At 36.9% G+C, this 22,869-nt stretch overlaps 1 protein-coding gene across 6 annotated transcripts in view; it reads right to left on the bottom strand.

Annotated features, from left to right (window-relative positions):
- Nucleotides 1-687: 687 nt before the first annotated feature.
- Mctp1 (multiple C2 and transmembrane domain containing 1) overlaps nt 688-22,869 on the bottom strand; it is a 569,946-nt gene continuing 547,764 nt past the window's right edge. For all 6 annotated transcript variants that reach the window (XM_074077064.1, XM_074077065.1, XM_074077066.1 and 3 more), the window contains 4 exons: nt 10,768-10,877; nt 6,045-6,154; nt 3,656-3,753; nt 688-2,637 (listed from right to left, as the gene is read on the bottom strand). In XM_074077064.1, coding sequence (XP_073933165.1) covers nt 2,566-2,637; nt 3,656-3,753; nt 6,045-6,154; nt 10,768-10,877 — 390 coding nt within the window. In that variant the 3' untranslated portion in view covers nt 688-2,565. The remainder of the gene's footprint in view (nt 2,638-3,655; nt 3,754-6,044; nt 6,155-10,767; nt 10,878-22,869) is intronic.

Raw genomic sequence — 22,869 nt, 5'->3', positions numbered from 1 at the left:
GGCTCAAAAGTAATTTGGAATTCCCATAACCTGTTCATTTGAATCTGGAACAGCACCACAATGAACCAGTAGTACTATGCTCTTCTTACGGGTGGAGAAAAAAGTTAAAACTTGAACATGTGTCTGTGTCTTTTGAATTATCACAATTAATGGCTATAATAATTTAGAATATATGATGACTTTCAAAGTGAATTTACTCACTAAAAGATACTGAGGAAAGTGTTTAGCAGTTCACAATAGCTACTCTATTTATCTGTCCAAATATAGGTGTTAAAGTAATATCCAGTCTCTTAAGATATCTTGAAATATTTGTGTCAAAAATTTCTGAAAACAAATTAGGCAACTCTTAAGACAAAAGTGCACCTACATGAGAAAAGAAAGGTAAAATTATTCAGGATATAGTCTGTTTCAGCCTGTGAATGGAGTAGTTTTCTAATCTTAGATTTGCCTAAGTATCATTTTCATGCCTCAAGCTAGTTCTTTCTACTCTCTCAGCTTCATTGGATGCCTACTGCTCCAAAGGTATTGAATTTTATACCATCATCAAGATTTCAGAAAAAGCTTTGTTTGTTCAAACCAAGTATATATATATATTTTTCCAAGTGAAATATCATTTGAAGAATGTGTCCCCTATCACTCATCTCTCAGCTGCCCAAGTTGGAACAAAAAATACTAGTTATACATAGAAAAGATTATTTTCTTTTGTATTTAATGCAGTGAACATGTAATCAACATTACCATTGAACTAAACATGAAATTTGATACAATGAAACAAACAGAAATTAGTCATCTGTTAATGGTTACTGTCCACTAAATACATCTGAGGTTGTACACTATCAGGTTTATAGACAGCTGGGTAGACATTGTTAGTACAGAACATAAGTTTCACACAAAGTATAATCAAAAGTTACTCAAAACATCAATAATCTTACTATAGTAACTTCATGAAGTAGTATGTTTTTGCAACAAACAGTGATGGTATGCAGATGTAAGCGTGTCACTTTAAACATGATGCACTAAATAGAGCATATTGAGGTCAAAGCCTTTCTGTAGAAAGGGAATTTAATTATTCTTTCAGGCATAGTGTATAAACAGATCAAAATAGTTCTATTATAAGAAATAGTATTTAACATATCTCTAAAATAAAAATACTTTAAAAATCAGCTTTGATGAGATCTTTTTAAAGAATTTTTAGGGTGAAATATATATTTCTTTCTGCTTTTTTTGCATACTCCAGCATAACCCACATCTTCACCCCATCCCAGTCTGTTATTAATAAAGTAGTGCAAAACATTGCAGCAGTTTCAACCTTATTTAAGTCCCTAGCAAGTCAGTGAATTAAGACAGTCTCACCAACCAAATTATTTTTGTCTCCAGAGGTATGATCCCTTGATATACCAGGGAGTTAGGTATAAAGGCTATGGGAAGTCTTGGGAATGCAATTTTAAAAGTATAGATTCTGTGGTAAGTAGTGAAACATTTTTAAAGGTACCCACCCGTAAGCAGTTTATTTTACAAAATAGGTTTTCATGCATTCATATTATCAAGAGTGATTTTTTTTCATAAATGAATGTAATGAAACATGGGCATATCACTTAGCACATTGCATTCTCTTCTACATTAAAACTCACTAATAAAAAAATAGATGCATTAAAGCATTTCAGTAACCTAATAAGATAGCAGATACTTTTTTTTCTTTGAGAACACTTGAGTATTAAATATTTTTAGATGCACAGAGATATAATTTGACACCAAAGCAGTATGGATTTAGTTGGCTAGTATTTTTGACAACTGAATTGGTTTGCTAACTCCATATAAATTAAAGTAGTGGTATAAAAATTCAAATAGGCAAACATTTATAAACCTGGCAGTATTTACGATATGTAGTCCTGGAGAGATTTTTTTTTTAAGGTTTTAGATGGAATGATAGAAGGCTTGTAAGTTTTCTTTGCAGGATTTCAAATTCTCTTGAGGGGATGAATGTACCTGCACTCATTAGCTTAAAATCAGTCTAGTCACACCTAAGAATTTGCACAGGTGAAAGTCAGGATCTATGTTAAATTGAAATGTATCTTTTCCATTATTCAGGCTTTGGGATTTCCACCTTTTAAAATATATAAAACATAGAAAACTGTAATGGATTACTTTTCAGATAAAAAAGTCACATTTAAAAAAAAACTTTAAAATCAAATTGCATTTACATTTTATGAAGGTTTAATCAGAGTGCAGTTGAGCACTTAATCTAATATTTCACTTATAATTAAAGAAATGTGTATCTTCCTGTGTTATCAGTCTTACATTTATTCTTTCTGTGTTATATTATTATCCATAGCTAACAAGGCTTTCAAACAGCAGTAGCTATACCTTTATCAAGTTGAGTCTGTACAATGGAAGTACATTTTCAAAGACATATGGCTTTTGTACACTATTTACAAATTCTCTCAATATGATAAAAAGGCAAAATAAATAAATAAAAAGCAGAAAGAAAGGAAATGCTGCCAAGGCTGAAGGCTTTTTCTTTTATCTTCCCAAACAGATGCTGGTCTCCTCAGTGCTGGGAGCTGGTTAGCCAGGATTGTTTTTCTTCCTTTTGTATGGGCTATGAGAAGGATCTGGTTTCAGTTCGTGGTATTGCACCTGTTTAAACAGAGTTCAGAGAAACACTGGTCAGGTGGCCACTTTCTGGCGAAGGAAAAGCAAAGGAATGTGACTGCTTGTGAGGGGCGGGGCGAGTGCTCACTCTAGAGGCTGATTGAGATCTCCAGCTGAGGTGCAGAAAGCAATAGAATGATAGAGCAAGAGTCAGAAGGGAAATCCTGCCAGGAATCTCAGGGAGTCTTGATGTGACCTTTGGTAAAGGACTAGGGTTTTCACTGACCATAACACATTACATTAAAAGCAAAAGCATCTCAATCAGTAATAGTTCAAATTTATTGGAATATCGAATATGTGTATCAAATGAAAACACAAAGGAAAATGGTGTTGCCACAATCCACTTTTAAGATTTTGATTAAAAATCCTTGAAAATAATTTGTTAATGACTAATAGGCTTTAATCTCAAATGACTTTTAAGATGTGCCCTAGTATTCAAAGAGTTGTTAGCAACCTCCTCCCCTCACTGATTTCTAAAATTAGCATCTTTAAAATTCATTTAATTTGTGCAACATGCACAGGTTAAGTGTTTGTGAAAACAAAAGTTTTAACCGTCCACTAGTACATTTTACTTTCATCATCCAATATTCCTGCTTTCCTCCTCAGGTCATGAGGGCATTCTTTCACAAACTCTATCTAACATTACTTGAAGCAGGATTCTTCCTTACAGCCCTGGTATGATTTTAAGGGTTTTTTGTTGCTGTTAGTTTATTTTGTTTTGTTTCTATCTCTATTATTTAGTCAGTTTTCCAGAGAAATAGACCAATAGAATCACAATAGGTACTTTACGTAGCTTATTCTCATTCTCCCATTTCCCATTTTTCTTTGTAAGTTTTTCTTGGATAACACTCCAAGTGGCCTAAATTCCTGAATGGTAAACTCTGCTATGGGCTTTCTTAACTTTTCCTAGATCTTCTTATATCTTTGACATTAAAAGGATATAAAAATTAAAACCCAATGCCACACTACATCAAAAGTAATAACAATAATAAAACCTACATACCACTTGTACATCCGAAGGAACTCTGGAAAGGAAGTCAAGTAGTTCATTGTTATCAATTGCATATGGACTCCGAAGCTTTTTTGTAAATTTATTGATGCCTGAAAAAAGTGATATGTCAAATGTTATTGAGATCTCCAGAGTTTGGAATTATACAAAACACATTTCTGGCAAAAGTGTTACAGTGATATGAAGATCTGGCCTGTATGCCAACTCTTCATTGACTGAACCAATACACCTAAGTTTCACTTTCCTTCCCCTACCCCTAACCTTCTCTCCTTCCATTTTTTTCATTCTCCCCCCTTCCCAACTCGGTTGCTGCTTTGTTTTTATTTTGTTTAGGATATTAGAGAAACAAAATCCAGGGTGGGGCAGGGAGAGAGGGGACCCTAAAAGGAATGAGCATATCTTGTTTTTTCACCCTCAGTGTTACAGTTCTTAGAATACTAGCTTTCCTGTGTCAGCTATGATACATTTTGTCTTCCTACATTTTTGATTTGAGATTGTTCAGGCAAGAAATCTAATTTACTGGTTTCCCCCTTCTCAGAAGACATGTGTTGAGGGAGGAGATGTGGCTATTATTAAGCAAGCTATAAATGTTTAAAAGGCACATGACCTTCGTGTTTTTCAAACCTGAAATGAAAGAGGGACTGCCACCAGTTTTTTGAAAAAATAAACACCTGTACATGCTTAAAAACTGAGGCATAAGCAAGAGCATCTTAGCTCTTCATGGAGTTCATGCACAATGGACTTCTGGAATCTTGATTTTGATCTCTGTCTCCCATGTAAGACCTATGTCTTAGCTTTCTGAGTAATATTTCAGCAATCACCTACCACTAAAGTAATACAGTTTTTGTTTTATTTCATCAGATGAAACAAGAGGCTAAAACACATTCTCTAAAATTACTTTTAAAACAGCTAGCCAGGGAGGCCACCACAGGTTATATAGCCAGATGTCTACCATGGGCTCCAGTTTCTGAGAACCTGGGGAAATAAGTTGGGGGAGGGGAGTCTTTGCTACCTATGGCAACAAGAGATGGCTTGGTGAGTCCAGCCATAGGTGAGGTTAGGTGATACTCTACCCTAATTCCTTCAGTAAAACAGCATCTGCTTTAAATATCAAAGAAAAGAACAAAAGTTAAGGGCTTGGATGTAAAATAGGAAACAAGAATATGGTGAAAATGTCTCTTGTATAGTGGAATTGCTGTCTTAATTGAATTTCTATGAATTATAGAAATTAGGAAAGGAAAAAATAATCACCACTTCCCAATTCCAATCCAGGATATGAAGGTAATGATAGTGATCATAACTGATAAGAGGGTCTGCCCAAGGTGACAATATGGGCCAAAAAAAATAGGGAAATAGAAATTTTAAAAGTAGAGGCTAGGAGATGTCAGACCTCAACTCACTTTATTTCAGTATATTTCTTTAAAAGTCTTTTAAAGAATAAAAATCTCCCTTTGATCTCTTTGCTTTCAGTGTAAGCACATGTTTTCTGAAGTTCAGACCATTTTTGTTCTTTGCATTTTTTATAGGTTTAGCAATCTTAGCTTTACGTGCATTCAGGCAAGGGACAAATACAAAAATCCGTCTACCCAAGTTGTGTGTGTGTGTGTGTGTGTGTGTGTGTGTGTGTGTGTACAAATGTAGTTTTATTTGTTAGTAGATCTTAAAGGCTGAAAATTGGGTTTTTTAATTCAAGAATTTTTCCAAAAGAGAAAAGGTAAAAAACAAAGAAACAGCTATGAAGAACACTGCAACCCTCTCTACCTCTTAAATAGAGTCTAGATACATAGGAATTGCTAGCATGCAGCAAAATTGCATTATAAATTAGGATCAAAAAAAGAAAATCATCTTTAAAGTAGGTTTTTGTAGAAGCAGTTTTATTCAGCAGTTTTTTTGTTCCTAAGGAGCCTGTAAATGCCAACGACCCTTTTTCTGAATCTAAAGGTGACCTCTTAAATAGGCAGTCATGTATAGTACCATGTTTACATAGACTTCCACAAGATAAAGTAACACCACACAAAAGCATATTGTCCCAAACACACCATATGGATCGAAATGCCTCTGTTTGTGTATAAGTGGTGAAAATAAATCAGAGCGATATCTAGACAAAAGCTACACTTTGATATATGAAGAATCTGCACAACTGCATGTTTATAGTATGATGGAGTCTGTGGTGCCAGATAAGAAAAATGCATTTTGCAGGTAGACCTAAATCTTTATACTGTTGTGATTTTTAACTGACCTGTCTCTTTTCATCATGGAATAGCTACATAACCATAAATATAGGGAACTACTGACAGTATAACTCATCCCTTAAAAACAGTTTGTTCTTAGAAGCTAAAACAGTTATAAAAAAAGAAAGAAAGGAAGAAAAAACTTTACTTACCCCAGACAAGGACAATGTATCTCAGTGGGATGAAGTACAAGATGACTGTGAACACACAGAGGGCTACAATGGCCAGCCAGCTTAAGAATGGGACAGTCCAGTTGAAAGTACTGAATGAAAAATTAATACATCAGTTATCTGAGCACTTCACACCTTTTTCAAACAAAGATTAAAATAAAGGTGATTTTGACTAACTTGGGACCTAGTTAATTTGTATTTCTCTCTGGAGTAGAAGCCAATTATTGTAGACTATCAGAGGACATAGTTTTGTCATAATCTGTTCAGGTTTGTAAACACAGAACCCAGGTAAAAGGTTTATCAGATTGCACTACTGGTTGCCTCCCACATGGAAAAAAGAAAAAAAAAATTTCTTTTGTACTGCAAAAACTAGTACCCAGCCTTGTTTTCTCCAAAATTTTATATAATGAGATGCCTTAAAGGTCTACCATTCATTCTTCTACCAACTATCAGTATTCCTCACTGTGATTAAAATGTTTCTAGTAGTTGTCTAGAGATGCAAATCTTATAGCACTGTATAAACCCTCTGAATTTTAGAATTCCTTAAGGAATACTCACTTTCTACTGTGCCGTTTCACATGGCACTGGAAACCAGGAAAGGAGGACAAAGTCTTGTAAAACTTTGCCTGCTATCATTGCCCTTCTTTCCCAGAAATATGTAGGCAATTAAGAAATGAAGTCAGCATTGCCTACTGTTTCCCTATAGTACTTCTGACACAGGAGAGCATTATATAGTGGGTTTGCATGATATAAACTTAAAAAGGAAGTACAAACTACAAAAATGTGGGTTGTAGCAGGGCAGAGCTGATGGGTATACAGTGCTACTGGGCTGTTGGTGAGTGACATTGTGAAGGGCTGGGTCAAAAAAGGCTGTAAAACAGTATTGACAGTAACTTGGTAACAAGAACTGAACCAGGATCAAGGAACAGAAATGGAGGAAGTTACAAAAAGATATTAGTAAGGAAAGGGAAAGGAATCAGTGGAACAGAAAGGAAATGAAGGCAAAAAAAGATGATGAAAATCAGGGAAATGGAAGGTGTAAAGATTGGAATCATGTTAAGGCTTTTTATGTAGAAGTTCTGTGGTGAGTCTGATAATTACATAGCAAACAAATATTGTTGGGAGCTTCTAGTGTTAGTGATTTACTTATGTAAATCACTATTTGCAGGCATATCATTGCATTCTTTGAAATTTTCAATCACCAAAGAACTAACATGCCATGTGGACTGATTCATTAGCATGACAATTGGATGAAAAGTGCCAAGAAGCTAGCAGGTTTTAAACATAGGTTCAAAGCCTAAATTCTGTTTCATGATATTCAATGAGTCAATCTCTCTAACCCTTGGTTTTCTTCTTTATGAGGATAGCTTTTTGGGTTTTGGGTTTTGTAGTGCTGGGGATAGAATCCAGGACCTTGAGCATGATAGGCAAGTACTCTACCACTAAACTACATCCCCAACTAAGGATAACTTTTATTGTATCAAGGAAGACTGGTTGTGATGATAGCATGTTATGTGACTCAAGATGTTGTTATAGCCAGATGTGGGGTGTGTGCCCGTAATCCCAGCTACTCAGTAGGTGAGGGCAGGAGGATCGCAAGTTCGAGGCCAATCTACACAATGTTAGGGAGACCCTATCTCAAAAATAAATAAAAGGGGGCTTGGGGGGATATCTCAGATGTTACAGTGCTTAAGGCCCTAGGTTCAATCCCCATTACCACCACCACCCCCCAGAAAAAGAAAAAGATGCTATTAGAGCTAATCAACTCCAGCTAATCAACTCCAGCAGTCTAGAGAATGGCATGTAGTCTAAGGCAAGGGGAAGGGCTTCAAAGACACTTCAGGAAAGCAGGAAATTTCCATGATGTAGATGAAAGTTAGTGTTTATCTTCAGTTTCCTACTAATGTATGTTAGGGAGTAGGGTTTTGTTCAGAGCAGTTTTGATCCAATAAGGATGATTGCTAAGAAATGAAATTTCCTTCCTACATGTTAACTCTGCATAACATTAATTTGGCTTTGTGAAATGCAGCTTCTTTTTTGCATCTCTTTTCTTTCTTTTTTTGGTAGTACTGCTGTTTGAACTCAGGGCTTTGCCTGAAGGCTAGGCAGGTATTTACCACATGAGCCATGCCTCCAGCCCTTTTTGGCCTGGTTATTTGCAAGAGAGGTCTCCCTTTTTGCCTGGGCCAGTCTGGACAGGGATTCTTCATTGAGAAGGGGTCTTGTAAACTTTTTACCCAGGTTGGCCTCAAACCATGATCTTTCAGATCTCAGCCTTCCTAGAAGCTATGATGATAGGTGTGAATGACCAGCACCCATCTGTCTCTCTGTAAGTTAACTGATTCCTAAAATTGTTTTCTTGTTTTCAGTAACCCTTCAGGTCTGGCTTTGTTGGGACAGGATCTCACTGTGTAGTCCAGGCTGTCCTCAAACTCTCAATCTTTTTGCCTCCACCTCCGAAGTGCTGGGATTACAGGTATGTGCCACCACACCCAGCTAGCTGTGGCTTTTCTGTCTTTGTTTTTTCTGTTATGGTTAGTATAAGCACATCAGCAAGTCAAGGATCATGTCTTTTCCCCTTGATGGACACCGTGCTTCCCTTGCTGCCTGCTTGTGGAGAGAGCAGAAGGCTGAGGGGCTGCTTGCTTTCCCGTGCTCATTTCATACTCATTCGTCACACTGCTCCACGTGCGAAAGCACTGGTGCTTCACTAAGAAAACCTTCCTTCTTGACAGCCCTAGTGAAGGACTCCCTCTGTTCTTTCTCCTTACTCATTTTTCGTTTGTTTGTTTGTTTGTTTTGTGGGACTGGGGCTTGAACTCAGGTCCTACACCTTGAGCCACTCCACCAGCCCTTTTTTATGAAGGGTTTTTCAAGATAGGGTCTCCTGAACTATTTGCCTGAGCCTGGCTTTGAACCATGATCCTCTTGGTCTCTGCCTCCTGAATAGCTAGGATTATAGGCATGAACCACTGGCACCCAGGTCTCCTTACTCTTATGGGAAGGAGTGTAGCTAATATTAGGGGAAAGAACTTGCCTTTTTCTCTTTCCACACTCTGCATTATGGAATCTAAATCTAGAATATGCTCATCCTCCCCAAAAGAGTTGTAATTCAAGAGAGTTCTGGAATAATTATTTAGTAACAAGATGTGATATTTATACAGGCTTTTCATTTTGTGCTTAAATTTTGCTTCTGGATCTGCTTTCTGGATAGAAGGTTTTAATCCCTTGTGACCCCAAGGGAATTTTGCTCTTTTAGTATTGAAACTATTGTTGTGCAGAAGAGATGAGTCCTGCAAGACTCACTGCATCTTATGCCAGATTCCAGTACCTTAGCATGGAACAAGTTCTTCATAGCCCAGGTTTTCCTGAGACTGACCCACCATCAGGATCCAGTCATACCCTTCAGTTGCCATATCCTTCCTCTTCAGACCTTCACTAACCTGATCTCAGAGCTGACGTCCTGGGGTCTTTTGGAATAAATGAGAGATTTCTGTCATGTATCAGTACACAGTGTACCCAGAAAAAGGACAATACTCATTAGGTAAATGCCCCAAATTTATAGCTTCACACTGTGTTTTGGTGGATAAGGTATGGGGGATAAGGGAACATTCTTAGAGATAGAAATAACACAGAAGAAGGAGAAGAGAGAAAAAATGTAGGAATGAGTCTTTAGAAGTCTGAGACTGAATGTTGCTTAGAGGCACATTTGGGAGTTAGAGGGAGGCTTTTCTAATATAATATCAGAAAGTGGAAACTCAGCACCTATGCATATGTGGAAATGCATTAAATAAAAAATTATACAAAATAAAATGCATTATCCCTTGCAATGGGAAGGCACTGGATGAATGACTCACATTTTTGGTTTAAATAATTTACTAATTTCAAATTGTGTGTATGTCCAGAGATCTAAATCTGTAGAATACTTTTGGTTATGAATAATAAACAATGAATAGATATATGAAACTAAGAAAATATAGGCTTGTCCAGATGTATGGCACCCTTTTTTGAATAGATAATTAACAATTGTTACAACAGGCCAATTTTTACATACTGTACTAGTTTGGGGCCTTAATATATCTTTAACTCAAAATCAACTATTAGAAATCCACCTATTGTTTTTGTTAAGTAAATGTTTTTAAAAAGTATATTTATAAATAAATCTACTTAAAATAGAAAACAGTATAAGAATATGGTTCTTAATTTTATACCACATTTCAATAAAACTGTATTTCTTTATTTTAAAAACTTAAGGAAAGGGGAATCTATTTTCTTAATTATGATTTTTTTAATTTAGAGAAATTTGATGAAAATATAACTAGGCCAATAATAAAATTCAGGTGTCTTGATTACCTGAAATCCTTATTTAACTTGCTTTATTTTTTTCTATCGTGATTTTATATTCTGTTTAAGAACAAAGTCTTTCACTGTGAAAAATGTGCTAAAATTCAGGACAGTATTTTTTCTTCAAAGCTACAAGTACGACTTCTTTCCAACCAATATGTTCTAAATTTCAGGAAGGAAATTGACAGAACTTTCATAAAACCAAAGACTGGCAAAACAAAGTAAATAATGATGAAACTGAGCAATAAATCACCCAGAAGGAGTGTCTCCTGCCAAAAAGAATGTGACATTTCACCCTCCAAGAAACAAATGGACACCCTGTCCCACAGAAGGCCAGGTCTCACATGTCAGCATCACTCACTTCTTTATCCTTTCGCCAAAGGAAGCCACTTCATCTAGGATGTTCTGGACACTGACACATACCTCCTGGATGGCATAGATTTTATTTATAAATCCCTTTTTTTCACTGTCCTAAAATACAATGAAAAAGAAATTCTGTGTAAGTAAAAATTATTCTTTAATGCTTGAATTCTGTGGGTTGTCCCTCTCTTGCATTTTTAAATTTAAATAAAAGTTTTTATCTGTTATATATAAATGAGTATTTGGAGCTCTTGAAAATTTCAGGATAACAAGGGTCATGAGGAGGAAGGACACCCAGCCCCAGTACCATGGACCTGTGCTGCTTTAAAGATGGTTGCAATGAAGGAAGACTTTAATCCCATTGCTCTTACCCTAATGAACAGAAACATCATTGGAGTTCAGGGTGCTGCATGTGAGAGGGAAGATCTCAGAATTACCAAACCTAGAGTTGGTACTCACCCACGACCCACTATGACTGTACTTAGCAAACCCAGTTTCTTGACCTCACTACCCACAGGCCTAAGTATGGTTATGGCTCCAACAGCAGAAAATACTGGGTGCAAATGAGAATAAGTGAGTGATGAAAACAAAAAATGACAAGGACTTCTGAAATCCATTAAGTGGATACTTCTAGATGAGATACACACTAAGCCTGATCTTCTTAAAAACAGTACTTACGTGCAGTAGCATATGATATTAGTCAAGGTTCTAACTAAGCATTTTCCCCCTTCTAGTACTTATTTCATTTTAAAACTTATGTTGAATTTTTAAGCAAAGCTTGGATGCTCCAGGGAATGGGTGGGTGGGGATTAAGCATCAAGCACCCAGAGCTGTGGTGTGAGCATAGGGGAAATATGCAAATATTGTAATTTTAGACCCAGAGGAAGAACTAGTGGTGGCCTTTCACGATTGAAAATTCTGCTTAGTAGCCTGGCATCACAGGCACTGCTGAGGCTGTTTGGTGGAGACCATCCAACCCTGATTCCGTGACTCTATTCTTCCATGCCAGCTTGAATATCTATGGAAATGTAGATCCAATTTCATTGCTTTAACTTCTTTTGAAAACTTGCGTAGTATGCCAGAACACTTGAGACCTTATGTGGCAGTCAGTGCTTGCTGAAAGCAGCCAGGAAGCTAGAATAATAATGTCATGTTGCACATTTACATACTGACTTTCATTTCAGAAGAGTCTAAAGCACTTTACACTGAACACTTGGCCAGGGCTGGCATTCTACCACCCAGAAACCCAATGGCAAGTGAATTGCAGGTGTGCGTACATCCTCCAAGGACAATGTGGTACCAAGGGGATTATGGCCAGTTTTATACCTGGATCTTTAGTATACCAGTAACTGAGAGCTTTCATTTTCAATTTAATTCCCAAGGGAGAAATTGTCTACATTGTCAAACAATGAGGTAGATGAGACACACAAAGCCCCATAGCAATACAAAAAATAATTAGCTACTCTTACAATTCCCTATTATCTCAATAGTTACCCTTCACTTACCATAATAGACTTGGATTCATCAATTTCTTATGTTTCTCCCTCCATTTAATCAAAATGCATTAACTTCACCTATGTCATTGTACACTTCAGAATAAAATGAGTAACCAGTGTCTTTCCAGTTTGCTCCATAACTACAAAGTTGGTTTGCATGACCCCTGTGTTCTCTTCTCAAGCACCAGCTAAGTTCTTTTATGTCTGGAAGCAAAGTGCTCTTATAAATGATTTATTCTGTATGTAGCAAAATAAACTGGAGGACTCGGGGGGTGTATCTCAGTGGTAGAGAACATGTACAAGTTTCATCTCCGACATCCATAGGGGAAAAAAGGAAAAATAAATGAGTCAAAGCATGCTGGTTGTACAATAAAAGTCCATTGACAATAAGATCTTTATAGTTCAAAATGTGGTATTTTTCACAACAACAGTATACAAAGTACTTAGATATAACGTTACCAAGAAATGTACAAAATATGTGAAAATATAGACATAACATGTTTCTGTATTACAATAGTAATGTTAAAAGTTTTTATTCTGTTGAATGTATAGGTTTAATCCAATTTCAAGCAAATCCTAATACTTGGAGTGGACCAAAATGGGGGAAATTTGATGAAGTGTTTCTAAATTTATTTGGAAGAAAAAATATGTAACTCTAATCAAAAAGTTTTTATAGGGCTGAATTCCAAGATGGCGGCTAGAGGTAGGAAGCAGAAAGCGACCCTCCTATAGTGAAATCTTGGAGAGAAGCTGGAGACACACTTTGCAGGCATAATCACCGAGAAAAGGCATAACTTTGACTCCTCCACATCTCCAGCCGGCGCAGAGAATCTCCACTTCACGTTAAACGGAGAACCGAGGAGGCCCCCGGGGCCACCAGTGGCCGGCGCCCATACGGCTTGGGAAGACGCGGACCAGGTGAGCTTCGCAGTACCGCGGTTCCCCCACAGACAAGCCTGGGCCAGAGCAGCATAGCCCCCTGGACAGACCGACCTCCACCCGGGAAAAAAAGAGAAACTGAGTACTAAGCAATAAGAACAGTTAAGACTCTGGAAAGAGGGTGGGGCGCCCTGAGCGCTGAAGATTGGGGGAAGGGAAGCCTTCCCAGGACTGTAAAGAAACGAGCTGGGCAGGCCGGAGAGGCTCTGGCGGGAGCGGGGCGCGCCAGCAACCAGGAGCAGGGACGCTTGTGAGAGGAGGGAAGACCCACTTCCCACGTGAACTGTAAATAAACACGCAGGCCTGACAACGCGGGGCAGTGTCGCCTTTCCCAGTGCTTGGAAAGGGAAAAGCCTGTAGCAGAGGCCCCCCTCCCCTGCACAGGAGAACTCTGAGCAAACAAAGCCTGTGGGACCAGGTGAGTGCTAAGCTCACCCCAGAGATCTGCATAAATAACGCCGCCAGCTACAGGCTGAGAGCAGCAGGCAGGCAAGCCACAGTTGCAGATACCACTCTCAGAACTGCCTCCAGACGCTTTTTTTTCTTTTTCTCCCTACCTTTGATGAGAGAACAACCGAATTACACCTGCAAGCCGAAAAACTTACTGAAACTGTATTGCATTTGAACTGGGGACACTTGGTGGGGCTTTTTTTTTTTTTTCTTCTGTGTGTGTGTGAGTGTAGTTTTGTTCTACTTTATGCATCCCCTTTGATGAGACAACTACAGAACAACATCTGAGGCACCAACTCCAGGACTGGAGATTGAGACGGACATCCAAATTATTAAGACTGAAATTGCATTGCATATAAACTTGGAAGTTTTTTTGTTTTTTGTTTTTTTTTTTTTTAATTTTCTATTTTCCATTTTATTTTAATTCATTTTTATAAATAGATATTACTTTCATATACTTATTTTTTATTTTTTTATCTTTGATTTTCAATCCTCTCTCTGTCTCTCTATTGTCTGTTCAGCTTACTGTCGATTAGTACACTAACACTCCCTGTTTATACCTTTGAAACTCTCTTGTCTGATACCTTGTTCTGCTTTCTCCCTCTTGTCTGTATATTTGTTTTCCCCTTTTCTTTAACTTCTTGCTTTCCATCTCAGCTCACTCTTCCATTCTCAATATTACCATTGTTATTATTACAAGCTAGAAAATACTTAATTACACACAGTACAGGGACAGTAACAACACCAAGGACAATGACAGGAAGACAGAAAAAACAAGGAAACCAGTTTCCCCACAGCAAAAAATTAGTACAGGAACCAGAGGGGAATGAAGAGAACAGAAACTCAGAGCCAGACTTCAACAAAATGAAGATAAACTATGCCAAAGGACCCAATGAAGCCTACAAGAATAATTTAAAAGAAGACATACTACAAGTACTCAATGAGAATTTTATAGAGATGATACTGGATAGAGTCAACCAAAATGTACAGGAGACACTCAAGAAATTCCAAGACAATAAAAATAGAGAATTTGAAAAAGCAAAAGAAGAAATAAAGGAAACCATAGAAGCACTGTATAAACACCAAAGTGAAAGAGAGAACACAATGAATAAATGGATAAATGAACTCAGGACAAAAATAGACAACAATAAAGAAGAAAACAGCCAGGATATGGAAAACCTCAGAAAAAAGAACGAAACAGAACTGCAAAACAAAACGGAAGGCCAATCCAGCAGAATAGAACAAACAGAAGACAGAATCTCAGAACTTGAAGATGAAATGGTAATTAAAGGAAAAACCAAAGAACTATTAATTAAACAACTCAAGACCTGTGAAAAGAAAATGCAAGAACTCACTGACTCCATCAAAAGACCAAACTTGAGAATCATGGGCATCGAAGAAGGAGAAGAGGTGCAAGCGAAGGGAATGCGTAATATATTCAACAAAATAATAACGGAAAATTTCCCAAATCTAGAGAAAGATATTCCCATACAAATGCAAGAGGCCTCCAGGACACCAAACAGACCAGATCAAAATAGAACTACTCCACGACATATCATCATTAAAACAACAAGTTCAGAAACTAAGGAAAGAATATTGAAGGCTGCAAGAGAGAAAAAAACAAGTAACATACAAAGGTAAACCCATCACAATCACAGCAGACTTCTCAACAGAAACATTAAAAGCAAGAAGAGCGTGGGATGAGATCTTCCGGGCACTGAATGAAAATAACTTCAACCCCAGGATACTCTACCCAGCAAAGCTATCATTCAAAATAGATGGAGCAATAAAAGTCTTCCATGATAAGCAGAAACTAAAACAATATGTGACCACAAAGCCACCATTACAAAAGATTCTGCAAGGGATCCTGCACACAGAAAGTGACACGCAACTTAACCATGAAAAGGCAGGCAGCACCAAACCACAGGATAAGAAAAAGCAAGACAGTAGAGAGTAACATCAAGTTAGGTACACACAATCAAACCTTCAAACAACTAAGATAACTAAATGGCAGGAATCACCACATACCTATCAGTACTAACACTTAATGTTAATGGACTTAATTCACCCATCAAAAGACACCGTTTGACAAAATGGATTAAAAAAGAAGATCCAACAATTTGTTGCTTACAGGAGACTCATCTCACCGACAGAAATAAGCATATGCTTAGGGTGAAAGGCTGGAAGAAGATTTACCAAGCCAATGGCCCCCGAAAACAAGCAGGAGTAGCAATACTTATCTCTGACAAAGTAGACTTCAAACCTACATTGATCAAACGAGATAAAGAAGGACATTCCATACTAATAAAAGGGGAAATAGACCAAAAGGAAATAATAATCATCAATCTGTATGCACCCAATGTCAACGCACCCAATTTCATCAAACATACCCTGAAAGACGTAAAAGCATATATAAATGCCAACGCAGTGGTTGTGGGAGACTTTAACACCCCATTATCATCAATAGATAGGTCATCCAAACAAAAACTCAATAAAGAAATCCAAGATCTAAAATATGCAATAGATCAAGTGGACCTAGTAGATGTCTACAGAACATTTCATCCAACCTCTACACAATATACATTCTTCTCAGCAGCCCATGGAACCTTCTCCAAAATAGATCATATCCTAGGGCACAAAGCAAGCCTCAGCAAATATAAGAAAATAGAAATAATACCGTGCATACTATCTGACCACAATGCAGTAAAAGTAGAACTCAACAACAAAAGTAAAGACAAAAAACATGCAAACAGCTGGAAACTAAATAACTCATTACTTAATGAAGAATGGATCATCGATGCAATAAAAGAGGAAATTAAAAAGTTCCTAGAAGTCAATGAAAATGAAAACACAACCTACCGGAACCTATGGGACACAGCTAAGGCAGTCTTGAGAGGAAAGTTTATAGCCATGAGTGCATATATTAAAAAGATTGAAAGATCCCAAATCAATGACCTAATGATACATCTCAAACTCCTAGAAAAACAAGAACAAGCAAACCCCAAAACAAATAGAAGGAGAGAAATAATAAAAATAAGAGCTGAAATCAACGAAATAGAAACCAAAAAAACCATACAAAGAATTAATGAAACAAAAAGTTGGTTCTTTGAAAAAATAAACAAGATCAATAGACCCCTGGCAAACCTGACTAAAATGAGGAGAGAAAAAACCCAAATTAGTAGAATCAGGAATGCAAAAGGGGAGATAACAACAAACACCATGGAAGTCCAGAAAATCATCAGAGACTACTTTGAGAACCTATATTCAAATAAATTTGAAAATCTAAAAGAAATGGACAGATTTCTAGATACATATGATCATCCAAAACTGAACCAAGAGGAAATTAATCACCTGAATAGATCTATAACACAAAATGAAATTGAAGCAGCAATCAAGAGTCTCCCCAAAAAGAAAACTCCAGGACCTGATGGATTCTCTGCTGAATTCTATCAGACCTTTAAAGAAGAACTGATACCAACCCTCCTTAAACTGTTCCATGAAATAGAAAGGGAAGGAAAACTGCCAAACACATTTTATGAAGCCAGTATTGCACTTATCCCCAAACCAGGCAAAGACACCTCCAAAAAGGAGAACTATAGGCCAATCTCCTTAATGAACATTGATGCAAAAATCCTCAACAAAATAATGGCAAATCGAATTCAGCAACACATCAAAAAGATTATTCACCACGACCAGGTAGGCTTCATCCCAGGGATGCAGGGGTGGTTCAACATACGAAAATCAATAAATGTAATAAACCACATTAACAGAAGCAAAGACAAAAACCACTTGATCATCTCAATAGATGCAGAAAAAGCCTTTGATAAGATCCAACATCATTTCATGATAAAAGCTCTAAGAAAACTAGGAATAGAAGGAAAGTTCCTCAACATTATAAAAGCTATATATGACAAACCTACAGCCAGCATTATACTTAATGGAGAAAAATTAAAACCATTCCCTCTAAAATCAGGAACCAGACAAGGATGCCCACTATCTCCACTCCTATTCAACATAGTACTGGAATTCCTAGCCAGAGCAATTAGGCAAGAAGAAGGAATAAAAGGAATACAAATAGGTAAAGAAACTGTCAAAATATCCCTATTTGCAGATGACATGATCCTATACCTTAAAGACCCAAAAAACTCTACTCAGAAGCTTCTAGACATCATCAATAGCTATAGCAAAGTAGCAGGATATAAAATCAACATAGAAAAATCATTAGCATTTCTATACACTAACAATGAGCAAATGGAAAAAGAATGTATAAAAACAATTCCATTTACAATAGCCTCAAAAAAAATCAAATACCTAGGTGTAAACCTAACAAAAGATGTGAAAGACCTCTACAAGGAAAACTATACACTTCTGAAGAAAGAGATTGAGGAAGACTATAGAAAGTGGAGAGATCTCCCATGCTCATGGATTGGTAGAATCAACATAGTAAAAATGTCGATACTCCCCAAAGTAATCTACATGTTTAATGCAATTCCCATCAAAATTCCAATGACATTCATCAAAGAGATTGAAAAATCTACTGTTAAATTTATATGGAAACACAAGAGGCCACGAATAGCCAAGGCAATACTCAGTCAAAAGAACAATGCAGGAGGTATCACAATACCTGACTTCAAACTATATTACAAAGCAATAACAATAAAAACAGCATGGTACTGGCACAAAAACAGACATGAAGACCAGTGGAACAGAATAGAGGACCCAGATATGAAGCCACACAACTATAACCAACTTGTCTTTGACAAAGGAGCTAAAAATATACGATGGAGAAATAGCAGCCTCTTCAACAAAAACTGCTGGGAAAACTGGTTAGCAGTCTGCAAAAAACTGAAACTAGATCCATGTATATCACCCTATACCAAGATTAACTCAAAATGGATCAAGGATCTTAATATCAGACCCCAAACTCTTAAGTTGATACAAGAAAGAGTAGGAAATACTCTGGAGTTAGTAGGTATAGGTAAGAACTTTCTCAATGAAACCCCAGCAGCACAGCAACTAAGAGATAGCATAGATAAATGGGACCTCATAAAACTAAAAAGCTTCTGTTCATCAAAAGAAATGGTCTCTAAACTGAAGAGAACACCCACAGAGTGGGAGAAAATATTTGCCAATTATACATCAGACAAAGGACTGATAACCAGAATATACAGGGAACTTAAAAAACTAAATTCTCCCAAAACTAATGAACCAATAAAGAAATGGGCATGTGAACTAAACAGAACTTTCTCAAAAGAAGAAATTCAAATGGCCAGAAAACACATGAAAAAATGCTCACCATCTCTAGCAATAAAGGAAATGCAAATTAAAACCACACTAAGATTCCACCTCACCCCTGTTAGAATAGCCATCATCAGCAACACCACCAACAACAGGTGTTGGCGAGGATGCAGGGAAAAAGGAACCCTCTTACACTGTTGGTGGGAATGTAGACTAGTACAACCACTCTGGAAAAAAATTTGGAGGCTACTTAAAAAGCTAGACATTGATCTACCATTTGATCCAGCAATACCACTCTTGGGGATATACCCAAAAGACTGTTACTCCAGAGGCACTTGCACATCCATGTTTATTGCAGCACTATTCACAATAGCCAAGTTATGGAAACAGCCAAGATGCCCCACCACTGACGAATGGATTAAGAAAATGTGGTATCTCTACACAATGGAATTTTATGCAGCCATGAAGAAGAACGAAATGTTATCATTCGCTGGTAAATGGATGGAATTGGAGAACATCATTCTGAGTGAGGTTAGCCTGGCTCAAAAGACCAAAAATCGTATGTTCTCCCTCATATGTGGACAGTAGATCAAGGGCAAACACAACAATGGGATTGGACTATGAGCACATGATAAAAGCGAGAGCACACAAGGGAGGGGTGAGGATAGGTAAGACACCTAAAAAACTAGCTAGCATTCGTTGCCCTTAATGCAGAGAAACTAAAGCAGATACCTTAAAGCAACTGAGGCCAATAGGAAAAGGGGACCAGGAACTAGAGAAAAGGTTAGATCTAAAAGAATTAACCTAGAAGGTAACACTCACGCACAGGAAATCAATGTGAGTCAACTCCCTGTATAGCTATCCTTATCTCAACCAGCAAAACCCCTTGTTCCTTCCTATTATTGCTTATACTCTCTCTACAACAAAATTAGAGATAAGGGCAAAATAGTTTCTGCTGGGTATTGAGGGGGGGAGCGGGAGGGGGTGGAGTGGGTGGTAAGGGAGGGGGTGGGGGCAGGGGGGAGAAATGAACCAAGCCTTGTATGCACATATGAATAATAAAAGAAAAATGAAAAAAAAAAAAAGTTTTTATAAAGGAGAAATGAGAAGACACTTAGTAGGCCAGATATTGAAGTAATAAAAATGAGATGTGGGCATTGAAAGATTGGTATACATAATAAGGTACCATCATAAAGAAAGGAGTATTATGTTACTGAGCAGTTGTGTTAACTATTTGGGGGAAAATATGTTAAGTCTACCTTAAATAGACTTAAGTATATTTGAGATAGCCCAAAGCTCCCTCAACATCTACCCCTAATAGCTCAAAATATACCCTAGATTAATTTTTAAAGATAAGAATTAAAAAGTAAATTATAAAAAGATAACATAGGTAAGTTATTTTACTAACCTTGGAGTAGAAAAGCACCTTCTAAACACACAAGCAGTAAAATAAATCATAAAGAAAACACTTGATAGCAATGGTTACATAAAAACTCTCAGATAGCATACATTTTAAAGACTGGGGCTGGGGTGTACCTCAGTGGTATAGTGCATGCTAGCATGTCAACCATAGGTTCGATCTGCAGCACTACCAAAACTATTTTTTCAGGGCTAAGTGGGAAGACATTTGCAACCAATGTGACAAACAATGGGATGATATATTCAATAATCATCTGAAATTCTTCATCACAGTTTTATTTATAACTTTAACCAAAACATTGGGTAGGATTTTAACTATGAAATCAAAACATTTACTGTAATGAAAATGCTTATAATGAAATATTGTAAAGTGGAAAATGTGATATGTAATATAATCCTTATTTTTAAAATGACTGCATTGGGGTCAGGCACTGGTGGCTCCTGTCTTAGCTACATGGGAGGCTGAGATTAGAAGAATGGCAGTTTGAGGCCAGCCCATACAAATAGTTTGAGAGACCCCATCTCAACCAATAGCTGGGTGTGGTGGTACACCTGTTATCTCAAGCTATGTAGGAAGTGGAGACCTAGAGGATCATGATTCTAAGCCAGTAAAAGCCCATCTCAATGGAAAAAAGCTGGGCATGGTGGTACACACCTATCATCCTAGTGACAGTGGGAACCTTAAAATCGGATCATGGTACAGGCCGGTACAGGCCAGCCTGGGCAAATGACTTACAAAATAACCAGAGAAAAAAGGGCTGGAAGCATGGCACAAATAATATAGTGCCTGCCTAGCAAGTGTGATGCCCTGAAGTACCACCACAAAAAAAATTTTTTTTAATTGGCTATGAGGCTACGAGATAAAGGGGATGTGTCAAAATACTCAGGTAATAGAACTTTATCTTCTTCAATCTCTCTTGTAAATATTCAAATTTGCAATTAATATACTTTACTTTTATAATAAAACTTCCCTAATTGTCACTGTTGTTATTAAAGATAGACAAAATAAATGAATTAGAACTTTACTAAGTATGATTTAATACCTATTTTGTATTTTAATAAGCTATTTTAAGTAATTTTGGAAGAAGTAAAATATAAATGGATACTCATTAAGCATTGTAAAGTACTTTTCAGTAACTCATTCAATCTTCATACCTACCTTACAATATATTTTTCTCCAACTGAGGCCCAGGGAAAATTGGCAGAGCTTACACTAAGGCTATAATTGGCAAACTTCAGATTGTGTTCTCTCCATAATACACTGTGTGACCTTCCTTTTCTATCCAGGAAGGTTTAGATTCCTCCCCAGAATCACAGTGAGATAAACAAGATGAAAGAAGTTGAGAATATTTGGAAGGTGGTAGAATGATCTAGTCTTGAGGCCCATCATGCAATTAGAAAATGAAATCCAAAAATTTGATTCGAAGAGGGAAAGTGAAAGATGTGCTAGAAATGACTAGGTTTAATATCAATGTGGTGCACAGATATTAAATATGGAACCTTCACTAATAGGATTTAAGCTATGTACAAAGAGAATTTTTAGTAGGTACTTTAAAATCCAAATGTTGATGTATGATTATTGGCTAATGTTCTTTAAAAATCAGCTTATTCTTATTTTTCATTGTTTCTCTTGAACTCAGTCCAAATGCCACTTTGGTCCTCCCAGTCAGGAGAAGACAAAAATAAGATGGTCTGTCTGTAATGTTGGTAAAGTCTTGGGAAGCAAATGCCGTGGGGTAAATTTTTTATTTTAAAGTCTCTTTCATCAGATTCTATATTCCTTGACTGTGGTCTCCGACCAATGAAGTAATTACTCTTTATACACAGTGTATGACCCAAAACTGCAAATGGGTAATGGAATTGCTCTGTGTTGCATTCCAATATTTCATACTTTTTCCCCAGATGTTCAATACTTGATTAGTAGAGAATAAATTGGTATATTTCTTTTATTGTCATTTTTGCTTTCCTTAATAAACCAGCATGGATGAAAGACATACCATATTGTAATCACCCAAAGGCTTGGTGGTGACACTGCTTTCTTTCTTTTTTTTTTTTAATACATTGTTAAGATTTCTCTTGAAGATATTTTTAAAAACCCATAAAATGGCTAGAACTATAAATCTGAGAACATGTGAGATTTATATTACACAACTACTAATGATTCTATGCAATTTTTAAGCTTGCTTGTTAGATTTAAATAGTCCACAAAATAACAACTATAAAACTTGAATTACAGAGATTCTCTAATGTATGCCTATTTTATTATCACATCATAACAAAGCTACTAGATTCCTCTCAAAAAAAGTAGCTAGTTCCTAGGTTTCAGATATTTAGGTAAATCTAAAGACCTACAGAAGAATCGATCGAAATACCTTACATATTTTGAGAATCCTATTTATTGGCTTTCCAGTCAAAATGACAGGTGCCTTCATGTGAATGGGAAGAAGAAGCCGAAGTGATAGGCACCAGGGATGTGTACTCTGTGACACTACATCTTGCCTCAGTCATTAATGCATTTAGGGGCCCTGACAAAGTGTCCATTGTCAACCCTGCTGACATCA

This window comes from Castor canadensis, chromosome 6, assembly GCF_047511655.1.
Source record: "Castor canadensis chromosome 6, mCasCan1.hap1v2, whole genome shotgun sequence".
NCBI classification, from domain to species: Eukaryota; Metazoa; Chordata; class Mammalia; order Rodentia; family Castoridae; genus Castor; species Castor canadensis.
This window is presented reverse-complemented; position numbering and strand designations above follow the sequence as displayed.